General features: G+C 40.7%; 1 protein-coding gene across 16 annotated transcripts in view; it reads right to left on the reverse strand.

The window, feature by feature from the left end:
• Positions 1–14,404, reverse strand: part of Phldb2 (pleckstrin homology like domain, family B, member 2) — a 207,369-nt gene that overhangs the window by 2,244 nt on the left and 190,721 nt on the right. For all 16 annotated transcript variants that reach the window (NM_001357078.1, NM_001252442.1, NM_153412.4 and 13 more), the window contains 4 exons: positions 9,644–9,734; positions 8,626–8,772; positions 2,873–3,092; positions 254–339 (listed from right to left, as the gene is read on the reverse strand). In NM_001357078.1, coding sequence (NP_001344007.1) covers positions 254–339; positions 2,873–3,092; positions 8,626–8,772; positions 9,644–9,734 — 544 coding nt within the window. The remainder of the gene's footprint in view (positions 1–253; positions 340–2,872; positions 3,093–8,625; positions 8,773–9,643; positions 9,735–14,404) is intronic.

Consider the following 14,404-nt stretch of genomic DNA (forward strand, 5'->3'; position numbering starts at 1 on the left):
AAAATAAGCTTTTTCCCTAATTACATATGCAAATTCTAGCATTTATCCAGGCAGAGCTGCACATGCTCATAACAGCAACTACCCAGGAGGCAGGAGCATTGCAAGTTCAAAGCCAGTCCAGACAACATAGTGAGATTTTTTTTTCCCCAAAAATAGAACATGAAAGGGGGGTGAGGATAAAATAGTTGCCTAGACTGCAAAGGGCCCTAGATGCTAAAACAAAGTCTCAGAAACTTAGAGAATTGATACTTACCTTATTAGCGTTCTTGAGGTGATCATAATACACTTCTTCAATGGCTTGAAAGTATATCACGCCTTTCAATTTAGCCTCATGCTTGTCTGCAAAGACAGGGGAGGGTTAAGAACTTTATTACCACTGATGAACAGGAAAAAAAAAAACCCTAAGTTCATGATTTATGGTCCTTATTAAAATATTTACTTAGCATTTAAATGACCTCAGATGACCTAGGGCTAATGCAATAACCGAGACTCCAATGGATATGACAAACCTATGGTCACACAGAGGGCTCTGGTTAAAATCATTGGGTCATTAGACAAATAGACATGAATGTGGGAAAGAGCTTGGTAGAGGACAAAGAGGTTAACAGGGGTTGGGAGGAGATAAGAAAGGGTGAGTGAGAGAGTGGTCAGAATACCTCTTATACATATATGGGACTGCCAAAGAACACGTCTAATGTTTTATTTATTTTTAATTAACTAAAAACTAACTAATTAATTAATTTTGAGACGGGGTCTCTACATAGCCATGGAAGTTCTAGAACTCACTATGTGTAACAGGCTAGCCTCAAGCACACAGGTCTGATGACAGACAGCTGTGAACAGGGCCAAACTGGCAGCATCTACCACCCAAGGCCATTCTGCTGCTCAGTCATGTCTGATGTGGATGCAAAAGAGCTGGAGGGGCCGGGTGGTGGTGGCGCACACCTTTAATCCCAGCATTTGGGAGGCACAGGCAGGCAGATTTCTGAGTTCCAGGCCAGCCTGGTCTACAGAGTGAGTTCCAGGACAGCCACGACAATACAGAGAAACCCTGTCTTGAAAAAAACAAAACAAAACAAAACAAACAAACAAAAAAAGAGCTGGAGGAATCTTCTTCTTATCAGTTTTGGTATCAGGATCCTGAATATGGCAAAATGTTGTATTTAAAATGAAATTGAAAATCAGCCACTGAAAGTTTCAGTTTAGCAACAGCCTTTGCTTGGGTTAGAAGGAGGGAGGTTTTGGAATTAATTTGCTGTTGGGGTCCCTGAACTGCACACTTGACTACTAGTGAATTCAGGCTCCCAGATGAGAGAAACATGGAGCAGTGTTTTTTTCTGTTTCTATTTCTATTTCTTTTTCTTTTCTTTTCTCTTCTCTTCTTTTCTTTTCTTTTTTCTTTCTGAGATAGGGTCTCAGCATGTTGTCTAGGTTAGTGGCATACCAGTAGGTTCAAGTGATCCTCCTGCCTCAGCCTCCCAAATTTTCTAGGTTCAGATACTGAATTTCAATTCCCTTTTATTTTTAACAGATTTGAATATATCACTTTGATTCATTTGTTTTTGTTGTTGTTGTTTGGTCTTGTTTTTGTCTTTTATTCTTTTCTATTGGAACATTCTGAGTGAGGCTGTCTATAAAGGCTAGCATGCTACACAAATGTGTTTATGTGTTGCTTGATACGTGTTTATGTCCATGGATGATAGACTGGACTTCTTATGACGCAGGTAGCTTTCCTATTGCACTGAAGGTTGCTACTGTGGACCTTCATGAGAGACTCTGGATAAGAAAGCAGACCCTGGGGCTAGAGAGATATAGCTCAATGGTTAAGAGTACTGACTGTTCTTCCAGAGGACCTTGGTTCAATCCCCAGAACCCATACTGGTGTGATACTACCCTTCCTTAGCATCAGAAGAGACTTGGACTAGTCTAATGCTTATAACGGGCATGTTTCACATTTGATGCACGTGTGAATAAGATGCTAACTCGATTCTTTATTTCGTTGTTTGGAGACAGGATCTCTCACTGTGTAGCATAGCCCAGTCTGGCCCCAGGCTCACTGTTCTTCTGTTTCCACTCCTTGAGAGATGAGATTGCAGCTCTCCTGGTGTACCTCTGTGCCTCACCCAAGAGGCATTTAAGTAAGTGTTCCAGTTACATTGTGTACTCATAAGGTTCAGTAGTGTGTGTTTCCCACAGTTAAGCATTTAAGAATCCAAAAGTGTGTTCAATACTTAATGAATGCTTGCTTATTCCCTACTTGGCTGATGAGCTATGCTCTCTACTCTTGAAAAATCAAGACTATTTTACAAACCACAGCTCAACAACCAGCAACGATGGTTACCTGGTTACGCGTAATTTAAATAGGTCATATGTCATTGTGGTATAAAGGGCAATGATTTAATACAAAACTATGTTTCATTTAATACATATTTGAACTCTAGTTTATTTCAGAAATAGAATGGATTAATTCACACTTTTAAGAGTCACATGTTTGCTATTTGCAAATAGTGAAATTCATATCATATTAAACTATGTAAATGTGAATATAAAATAATGTATGCCTACCAAGTTATCATTGCCATTACTTATTTTACACATGAACCCCTTTCTTTATTTCTTTCTGTTTCTATTCCTTTTCTTTTTCTTTTCTCTTCTTTTCTTTATTTCTTTCTGAGATAGGGTCTCATCACCGTGTTGTCTAGGTTAGTTGTATACTGGTAGTTTCAAATGATCTTCCTGCCTCAGCCACCAAATTTTCTAGGTTCAGATAATGAATTTCAATTCCATTTTATTTTTAACAGATTTGAATATATTACTTCATTCATTTGTTTTTTGTTTGTTTGTTTGTTTGGTTGTTTTCAAAATTATTTACCTGCATAGTAAGAAAATGTTCGCTTATTCCGGTCAAAAACAAACCAGCGTTTTTTCCACGTTTTAATTTTCCCACCCATTTTGATGAGGTATCCTCGGCAGGTCTTCTCTGTGATTGACACATGAAAACAGGTGTCAATATTGTGGCCTGCAGTCTCCACGTGACTCCGCAAGTCGAAGTCTTCCTTCCGCACTGGCAGATAGCGAGTCAGGGGACGAGCCTGGAAAAGCACAAAACACATTTCGTCTATAGTGCATAGATGATGGCCGTTTCTTTTTTCTTCTTCTTCTTTAATTCTCCAGACTTCATTATGTTAGATATAAGAAGGAAGTGCAGAACTGAAGCTTTAAAATGCCTTGTAATTTACAAGATAATAAAATGCTTGTCCTCTGGAGACTAAAGAGCAGGTAGTTCTTAAGTAGGGGGCAACATTAGAGAAGGCTCAGCTAAAGATGGGCCTGTTGATTCTACTCCTGGAGAAGGGTAGACGTGGGAACGAAAGCCCTTCCAAATGTAACATCAGCCAGTAAACCACACGGGGAATGAGGCATGCTGCCACCCAGCTGTTCCTTGCAGACCAGAATTCTCCCCAGGAAACGGTTCTCTTCTCCCATCCAACACAACAACAGTTCTCCTAAGGTAAGCCAGACACAGACTGATCAGACAGACACTGGTGGGTATGAGCCCCAAAAGATACCCCAGAGTTAAAAGTGTCAGCGTATCTTTTTAAGGAGGGGCAGAATCAATGCTGGACCTAACGTGGGGAGCTGTACAGGAGCCGAGGCCCAAGGAATGTGTGTACATGTCTTGTTTTAGTAATGATGAGGACCAAGGTTAACAGCATCCAGGAAGCACAGACCACCATGGATGCTGCTTCTAAATCCCACTCCTCATCTTTCTCTCTGTCTCTCTCTCTGTCTCTCTCTCTCTAGTTCTGTTAAATAATTCCATGCTTTTGCCCTTGGGAAATGAGCTAATCACATTGTTGGAGGAAAAGCTTACAATCAAGATTAAAATAGAATTCTGCCCTTTGCTTTGGCTTCAGATATTAAACATGCATGGGTGACCTTCACCGCCAGTCAGAGTTTAGCAGAGGTCAGAGCATAACCCAATAAAACGATCCATTTCAGCTTCCAGTTTTCCTCCGTATTTTGCCTTCACTGCAAGGCAGCTGCCGTAAGCTTACCAATGAACCTCCACACAGAGAGCTTTAAAGACAGTGGCCAGTCGCTGTCCGACTATGGTCAGCAACTGGAGAGGGTGGGGGAAATGACACTCTCTGCCTTAGGGTCTACCAACTTCTATAAATCTGGTGTGAGCTTTGCGTGATGTAGTATTTTAATATCTTTACTCTCAGTAAACATGCATAATATAAACAGCCATAATGGATAAGACAGGGATTCAAATCTCTGATGACCAAGAAAGAAAGTTAAACCAGATATATGGTTTTCCTTAATTAGTTAAGTTTGGTTATTGAAGGAACATGTATTATAGATTGGTGTAGGAAAGGGGACATATGTGGTTAGAAAAAGGAAAAAAAATACCGTTTTGCTAAGGAACTGGGCTGGTATGATTTAAATTTATCCTGTTTTGGAAAGTTCCCTTTTAGAGATTGCCTCCTCCCTCCCCTCATCAAAGTTTTTATTTATTTTTTTATTTTTAAAATTAAAAAAAAAGATTTATTTATTTATTTTATGTATATGAGTACACTGTAGCTGTCCTCAGACACACCAGAAGAGGGCATCAGATCCCATTACTGATGGTTATGAGTCATCATGTGGTTGCTGAGATTTGAACTCAGGACCTTCGGAAGAGCAGTCAGTGCTCTTAACCGCCGAGCCATCTCTCTAGCCTCCCCCCCCTTTTTTTTTTTAAAGATTTATTGATTTTATCTTATGTATGTCAGTGCTTTATCTGCATGTGGACCTGTGTGCCAGAAGAGGGCACCAGATCCCATTATAGATGGTTATGAGCTACCAAGTGATTTCTGGGAATTGAACTCAAGACCTCTGGAAGAGTAGACAGTGATCTTAACCACTAAGCCATTTTTCCAGCTCCCTCATCAAAGTTTTTAGTTTGAAATATGTGTACACACACATATGTATATACATATACATCACATTGTGTGTATACATATACATCTATACAGAGTATAGATGTATATGTATACATGATCATAGATGTATATATGATCATATACATGATCATCTCGTTAGATGCAGAAAAAGCATTTGACAAGATCCAACACCCATTCATGATAAAAGTTCTGGAAAGATCAGGAATTCAAGGCCCATACCTAAACATGATAAAATCAATCTACAGCAAACCAGTAGCCAACATCAAAGTAAATGGAGAGAAGCTGGAAGCAATCCCACTAAAATCAGGGACTAGACAAGGCTGCCCACTTTCTCCCTACCTTTTCAACATAGTACTTGAAGTATTAGCCAGAGCAATTCGACAACAAAAGGAGATCAAGGGGATACAAATTGGAAAAGAGGAAGTCAAAATATCACTTTTTGCAGATGATATGATAGTATATATAAGTGACCCCAAAAATTCCACCAGAGAACTCCTAAACCTGATAAACAGCTTCGGTGAAGTAGCTAGATATAAAATAAACTCAAACAAGTCAATGGCATTTCTCTATACAAAGAATAAACAGGCTGAGAAAGAAATTAGGGAAACAACACCCTTCTCAATAGTCACAAATAATATAAAATATCTCGGCGTGACTCTAACTAAGGAAGTGAAAGATCTGTATGATAAGAACTTCAAGTCTCTGAAGAAAGAAATTAAAGAAGATCTCAGAAGATGGAAGGATCTCCCATGCTCATGGATTGGCAGGATCAACATTGTAAAAATGGCTATCTTGCCAAAAGCAATCTACAGATTCAATGCAATCCCCATCAAAATTCCAACTCAATTCTTCAACGAATTAGAAGGAGCAATTTGCAAATTCATCTGGAATAACAAAAAACCTAGGATAGCAAAAACTCTTCTCAAGGATAAAAGAACCTCTGGTGGAATCACCATGCCTGTCCTAAAGCTTTACTACAGAGCAATTGTGATAAAAACTGCATGGTACTGGTATAGAGACAGACAAGTAGACCAATGGAATAGAATTGAAGACCCAGAAATGAACCCACACACCTATGGTCACTTGATCTTCGACAAGGGAGCTAAAACCATCCAGTGGAAGAAAGACAGCATTTTCAACAATTGGTGCTGGCACAACTGGTTGTTATCATGTAGAAGAATGCGAATCGATCCATACTTATCTCCTTGTACTAAGGTCAAATCTAAGTGGATCAAGGAACTTCACTTAAAACCAGAGACACTGAAACTTATAGAGGAGAAAGTGGGGAAAAGCCTTGAAGATATGGGCACAGGGGGAAAATTCCTGAACAGAACAGCAATGGCTTGTGCTGTAAGATCGAGAATTGACAAATGGGACCTAATGAAACTCCAAAGTTTCTGCAAGGCAAAAGACACCGTCAATAAGACAAAAAGACCACCAACAGATTGGGAAAGGATCTTTACCTATCCTAAATCAGATAGGGGACTAATATCCAACATAGATAAAGAACTCAAGAAGGTGGACTTCAGAAAATCAAATAACCCCATTAAAAAATGGGGCTCAGAACTGAACAAAGAATTCTCACCTGAGGAATACCGAATGGCAGAGAAGCACCTGAAAAAATGTTCAACATCCTTAATCATCAGGGAAATGCAAATCAAAACAACCCTGAGATTCCACCTCACACCAGTCAGAATGGCTAAGATCAAAAATTCAGGTGACAGCAGATGCTGGCGTGGATGTGGAGAAAGAGGAACACTCCTCCATTGTTGGTGGGATTGCAGGCTTGTACAACCACTCTGGAAATCAGTCTGGCGGTGCCTCAGAAAATTGGACATAGTACTACCAGAGGATCCAGCAATACCTCTCCTGGGCATATATCCAGAAGATGCCCCAACTGGTAAGAAGGACACATGCTCCACTATGTTCATAGCAGCCTTATTTATAATAGCCAGAAGCTGGAAAGAACCCAGATGCCCCTCAACAGAGGAATGGATACAGAAAATGTGGTACATCTACACAATGGAGTACTACTCAGCTATTAAAAAGAATGAATTTATGAAATTCCTAGCCAAATGGATGGACCTGGAGGGCATCATCCTGAGTGAGGTAACACATTCACAAAGGAACTCACACAATATGTACTCACTGATAAGTGGATATTAGCCCAAAACCTAGGATACCCAAGATATAAGATACAATTTCCTAAACACATGAAACTCAAGAAAAATGAAGACTGAAGTGTGGACACTATGCCCCTCCTTAGAAGTGGGAACAAAACACCCTTGGAAGGAGTTACAGAGACAAAGTTTGGAGCTGAGATGAAAGGATGGACCATGTAGAGACTGCCATATCCAGGGATCCACCCCATAATCAGCATCCAAACGCTGACACCATTGCATACACTAGCAAGATTTTATCGAAAGGACCCAGATGTAGCTGTCTCTTGTGAGACTATTCCGGGGCCTAGCAAACACAGAAGTGGATGCTCACAGTCAGCTAATGGATGGATCACAGGGCTCCCAATGGAGGAGCTAGAGAAAGTAGCCAAGGAGCTAAAGGGATCTGCAACCCTATAGGTGGAACAACATTATGAACTAACCAGTACCCCGGAGCTCTTGACTCTAGCTGCATATGTATCAAAAGATGGCCTAGTCGGCCATCACTGGAAAGAGAGGCCCATTGGACACGCAAACTTTATATGCCCCAGTACAGGGGAACTCCAGGGCCAAAAAGGGGGAGTGGGTGGGTAGGGGAGTGGGGGTGGGTGGGTATGGGGGACTTTTGGTATAGCATTGGAAATGTAAATGAGCTAAATACCTAATAAAAAATTAAAAAAAAAAGAAAATATGTGTACACACACATATGTATATACATATACATCACATTGTGTGTATACATATACATCTATACAGAGTATAGATGATAGTTTGAAATACATATATGTATATATCCATATATAATGATGTGCATATATGTATACATATAATAATGTATACACATATTACAAACTATCTATACATATATATGTTTATATATGTGTGTATATATTCTAAACTATCATCTTTATATATATATATAAATATATATATATATTGTGTGTGTGTGTGTGTGTGTGTGTGTGTGTGTGTGTGTGTGTGTGTGTGTGTGTAAATGTGCAGTTGAGGGCAGTACCAGAAGAGTCCAGAAAAAGGTATTGGGCCATGTGGAGCTGGAGTTATAGAGACAGGCAGTTGAGAGTTTCCATGTTTGAGTGCTGCCTGGGAACAGAAATTCCAGAACTCTAGAAGAGCAACAAGTGCTCTTAACTGCTGGTCTATCTCCCTGGGCCCCTGTGTGTGTTTTTAATGATCACTGCAATGCCCCTTTTCAAAGCTAGATAAAACCTATTCATTTTCCCTTAAATGTCCAGAGAATGGGTAGAAGTCTCTCTTTCTTTCTAGCATTTAAATAGAGCATATGAATCACATGTGAGTGGAGCAAATTTCTGCTCTGCTAGGGTAGTTCTACGGCAGTTTCCTCGAAGTTCTAAAGTGATCACTGCCCGCACACTAACCCACATCTTTCTCTTAACTGTTCTGCCAAACACTAGATATTCCTAGACAGAATTAAAGTCTTCTACAAATTGACCACCAGGGGGCAACCTACACTTATGCATTCACTCTGATAGACCAACCTGTGCCCTTTGTTTCTCTCTTATTTTGACTTCTTTTTCTATTAACTTCTGCCTCTGGCTGGTTTCTTCTTGCAATCGTTTTTCCAGGATTTCCCGGCGTCGTTTTTCTTCTTCCAGAGCTCGTTTTTTGGCTTCCATTTCCCGTTCCTAATTATCATTATACAGAACCATAATTATTTTCAATTGTGGCAATTATACTTTAAGGGACCAAGAAGTAAATACCCAAATTCTCTTTAGACAATTTTCATCTTCTGTTCTGGTTTCTTAAAATATATAACCTCTGCATAGCTCCCAAAGTCACCTTATGCTATTAATTAATCAACCAACCATTAAATTTTAGTCTTCAGTGAAAATTTGGCTAATGACTACATCCAGCCATTTTGTTCTTCCTTTTTCAAATGTCATACAGCCCTAGCCATGAAGCTGTTCTCTGGGAGACTCTCTGGGTGAAGGCTACCGGTCCCTTTAACTCCTATTATTGCTATGCGGCTTCTGGCTGAAGGCCATAGAGGAAGTTTTGTAGGAAGTTGGAAAAGGAAAGGAGGTGCCCTCATGGCAGGATGCAAAGGCGTTGGGGGTGGGGTGGGGGGAGTCCCAAGGAAGTTCTTCTGATTCTGACCTGAAATAGTCACAATACCTTGGGGGTTTTGGCTATCACAATAGCACGGTCAGCGTGAGTTGGGAAGGACAGGAGAATTCATAAAGAAATATCATTCTTCCCTAATCCTTCAAAAAACCGTCCACTGGTTATCACAGGGGGAGGGAAGGCAGTAGAGAGCAGCCGTTTCAGTCTGTGTGAAACCCGGGCCCACGCTTCAAGTTCCAAGGCACCGAAGTGCAGTAAAGGGCTTTGGGCGCCAATTCTTTAGCACCTTTGCTTTTGGGAAAGGAAAGGAGGCTGAGCAGCTCCCAAGGTCACAGCACTCAGCAAGGCCCCCGAAAGAAGGCTGCTGGCAAGGGTAGGGCCCCTTGCCACCACTGTCCATCCCAGACTCCTGGCAGGAGTGGACACTCTTACCCTGGACTCAAGCAGCCGAGTCTTCTCCGCGTGCGCCTGTTTCAAGAGTCTCTCCATTTCTTCTATTCTGGCAATATTGGATGTGCTGGCACTGAAGCAAATAAAGAGCCTGTTAAGAATATTTGCTGAGGGAGAGGAGTCGGGGAGGATGAGTGGGATCAAAGATACATTGTGTGCATGGGTGAGATTCTCAAAGAATTAATAAAAAATATATTTAAAAAACACCTCATAACCTGACCAGACTCACACACCAAAGTTACAAGTTACAATCAAATCACACACACACACACACACACGCACACGCACACGCACAGGCACACACACACACACTGCACACACACACACACACACACACACACACACACACACACAGGTCAAGTTTAATGTCACAATCAAAGTATATACAATTTGAAAGATACTCTTCATGAGTCATTTGGTCTTTTGGGGGCTAATCAACTCATCTCTAAAAACCATAGCTGACTCAATATTTATCTCAGTGTAGAAACCAAAAAGAGGCACACAAAGACCAGGGCAGTGCACACTGGCTAGAAACCCATAAGATAAAGGTAAGTCAGCAGGTGTCCAAAATGCAGCCTCCAGGTCTAACACTGACAGCCATTCAAGCCTTCTCTTCAGTCACCGCCTCTCAACTAGCCGTCACACTGTGACACTCTAGGTAAATGATACATCTGAAGTCTGTCTTCAGTTGGGCAATTTGTCCCTTTACATGTGTGGGCATCTGACTTTTTTAAATGACACTAATGTTGAAGTGACTTGAGTAATAGGTGCACTGAGTAAGTGGTGGTCAGTTTTTAGTGCTAAAACAACACAAAAAAGTTCAAGAGCTTCAGAAACAAAAGTTCATCTTGGAAACGACATCACGCCCACCAGTGAAGGGAAATCAAAACCAAAAGCAAAATGAGTGGGAGCTGAAAGAACTCTGAGAGTCTAGGCCAGAGGCCATGTTTCCTGATGTCGTGGACTCTAGAGCCCTGCTGTGTCCTGTCCAGTGTGCTTGCTCCCTCAAGCATCTGCCTTATTTTTAGGTCGACTTGAGAATGGAAAGATTCATGTCCCCATAGCACTGAGTCCAGCCGAGGGGGCGCATTCATAGAACATGCATAAAAATATGTGCAAAGGGGGATACTCGGAGTCCTTTGGGTTATTAGAGTATATCATGTAAAGCATGACTAAGTCATATGTGTACATGGACACCTGGGTATGTATATGTATGTTCATTGGGGTAGAGGTATGTGTGCTCACGCTCACATGTGTAGAAGCTACAGGGCAACTTTAGGTGGTGTTCTTCAGAAGTCCTCTACTTTGATTGGTTAAATCCCAGGCATATATCTTTGCCTCTCCTGTACACGGACTGCAGGACTGCAAGCCTATGTCACCATGCCTGGCATTGTATGTATGTATGTATGTATGTATGTATGTATGTATGTATGTATGTATGTATTTAAACTGGTTCTAGGGATTTAACTCAGATCCTAATGACCTGTGCCATCATCCCTGGTATCTCTCTTTCTCTCTCTCTCTCTTTCTTTCTTTCTTTCTTTCTTTCTTTCTTTCTTTCTTTCTTTCTTTCTTTCTTTCTTTCTTTCTTTCTTTCTTTCTTTCTTTCTTCTTCCCTCCCTCCCTCCCTCCCTCCCTCCCTCCCTCTCTCTCTCTCTTTCTTTCTTTCCTTCTTTCTTCTCTTTCTTTCCACTTATTATTTATTTAAACTGGTTCTAGAGATTGAACTCAGATTCAAACCCTAGTGTGGCAAGTACATCATAGACTGAGTTATCTCCCCAGCCCTGTATGAACACGTTTGAGACAGAGCCTCACTGCATTGCCCAGCTGGCCTAGAACTCACTATCTTCCTACCTCCACCTTTAAAGGCTAGCATTTACAGGTGTGAGACACCACACTTAGCCTTCTCAACTGTTTTCTGGCAGAATCAAACCTAAGATGGCTTACATCTAGGACTAAGAGTGCTTCTGAAGAAATGAAGGACTCCAGCAACACAGCACACATGGCTCATCTGAAACCTGCCAGTCCCACTAGGAGCACATGTGAGAGAGAGAACTACCTAAGGGACATGAAGATCTTACAAGCCTAACAACTGGGTGCAGTGTGTGTGTGGGGGGGGCAAGTGCTAGTCAGGTGCTTTTGTTCTCATCTTTAACAAGTGTGGATCTGTGCATCTTTGTGGTGTACAATGTGATACTGAGATATGTATGCACACTGTAAAATGATTACCAAACCCAAGCTCATGAACACATCCATCACTGCACATAGTTTTTAGTTGTGTGTGTGTCTGGGAAGCCATATCTGTCCCTTAGATCTCTATATGACAATATTACTGTAGAGTTGTCATTCCAGGTAAGTCACTGTGCACAGCCGCCACTACTGTCCATAGCTGTTTGACCCAGGACTGATCCTACAGTGCTGACCATTGGGGATAACGACTGCTCAATGTCAGATATCACTAAGCATTTATTCCCAATGTCAAAATTTGAACAAAAAGTAGAGTGTGAAGTGAGAAAAAGACAATTAAGAGTTCTACTTCTGTGCCACTAACCACCTTAAAAAGTGCATTTTATGGCCGAGAGGGATGGCTCAGTGGTTAAGTGCATCTTTTGCCTCTCCAGAGGGCCTAAGTTCAGTTTCCAGCAGCCATGAGGCACCTGTCTGTAACTGTAATTAACTGTGTGTACACTGTCAGTGAATCTAGGATATCTCATGTTCTCTTTGGGTCTCCACAGGTGTCAGGCACCCACACAGTGCAGATATGCAAGCAGGCAAAACACTCATACTCATAAAATAAACAAATCGAGAGAGAACACTTTTTAAAAGCATATTAATACTAAGGTAAACTTGTGTGTCTTCTTATGCTGCAAAATACCATGATGAAGCCCAGGCACACAGGAAACACAGAATGTTTGCAACATGTGCTATGAAGAAATGCCTTCCTCAGGATTGTCTTGAAACTAGTACAGAGAACAAGCAAGAACTAAAACAATATTTTTGTCGTTGTTGTTTTGCTGTGCTGAAGTCTTTTTAAACTATGCATTAAAATATCCCCAAATTATAAGTCTATTAAATAAGCAATTCCATCCTGAAATTCTAGTGACACAAACTTGGCTTTGTGGTTTATTATGTCACAGAAAGCCACTTGTAGAGTGATAGAATTACTGAGTTGTGGGCATATTCGCCTTCACTTTTTTGTTGAAACATCATTTTTAGGACAACCAGAAAATAACTGGAGCTCGCAGTGGCTTTGCTATTTCAGCATCATTATTTACACTGTTGCTAAACACAAGGGTCAAAAAAAAAAAGAAAGAAAGAAAGAAAAAAGGTCTTGGATGCACAGAAATGAAAGGGGTTCAGAGATAGTTGGCTGGATAAAAGATTAATGGAGAGCTGGAGGGATGGCTCAGTGGTTAAGAGCATTTACTGCTCTTCCAGAGGTCCTGAGTTCAATCCCCAGTGACCACATGGTGGCTCACAGCCCTCTGCAATCTGGAATCTGATGCCCTCTTCTGGTATGCATGAAGACAGCAACAGTGTATACATAACATAAATAAATAAATCTTAAAAAAAACCCGAAAAGATTAGTTGAGTAAATGTGATCAAAATACAATATATATGCATGCATAACAACATACACACACCTATAGAAACACACATATATACAATATATATAAATGTATATGTATCTATATATAGTCAGAGTATATATTTTTAAACATTAGGCCCAAAACTTTAAAAAAATATGACTTAAGCCTTAGAAAACAAGGGAGAAATCTACAAAATTCTCACTCTGGTTAAATTCTACAACTCCCTTGTGTGAGAATATTCTGGAAGCCACTTACAATGGCTCCTGTTTTCACTCTTGCCTTTTCACTGAATTCCAAGTCCCTGACTCTGTGCTCCTACTGTGAGAGAGTGTTTAACACCAGCTTTATCAGTAAGCTGGGGGTTTTCGTCCTGGAATGCTGATAGAAGAGGGACAGATGTGGCAGGGGCCGCAAGGCTGGATCTGGGTCTCACTTTACCCAGAGGATGGTTGGGCGTTTGTGGTCAAGGCTTCAGCAAGGGGTAACTACCACCACTAATTTATAGTGTGGATGTGTTTGCTTCTGAGTTCCTAGTGGTGCTTTTGCTAGTCTCAAAAGATAAAGACAACTGTGAGTGGCTAAGTCCTTCTACAAATTTTAATATACAGAATAACTAATGCTTTCTCTCTACCAAAGTTAAAGGGTCAAAAAAACTTTTGAAATTCTGACTGTGTTTTGAAGACCATTGTCATTATAATAATAGTAGTAATAATAATAATAATCAGAAATGGAAATCGGGCTAACTCAAGAGGTAACTTGAGTTTTGAAGCACAGTATAAATCAGAAACCAAGCATAAAGAACTTGTAGTAGAGCCGGGTGTGGTGGCGCATGCCTTTAATCCCAGCACTCGGGAGGCAGAGGCAGGCGAATTTCTGAGTTCGAGGGCAGCCTGGTCTACAAAGTGAGTTCCAGGACAGCCAGGGCTACACAGAGAAACCCTTTCTCAAAAAACCAAAAAAAAAAAAAAAAAAAAAAAAGAACTTGTAGTAGGAAAGTGGACCTTATCATGTATGGCCAGCATGAAACATATGATACGTTGAAAGGATATGACTTCCCAGGGTCCCCAAGATTCCTAGCCCCCGCCTTATAGATTTTATATTGGAGATTTGGGGTTATAATACACCTTATGTCTTAAACTGATGAGTTTACATT

The sequence above is a fragment of the Mus musculus genome, chromosome 16 (assembly GCF_000001635.26).
Source record: "Mus musculus strain C57BL/6J chromosome 16, GRCm38.p6 C57BL/6J".
Taxonomy (NCBI): domain Eukaryota; kingdom Metazoa; phylum Chordata; class Mammalia; order Rodentia; family Muridae; genus Mus; species Mus musculus.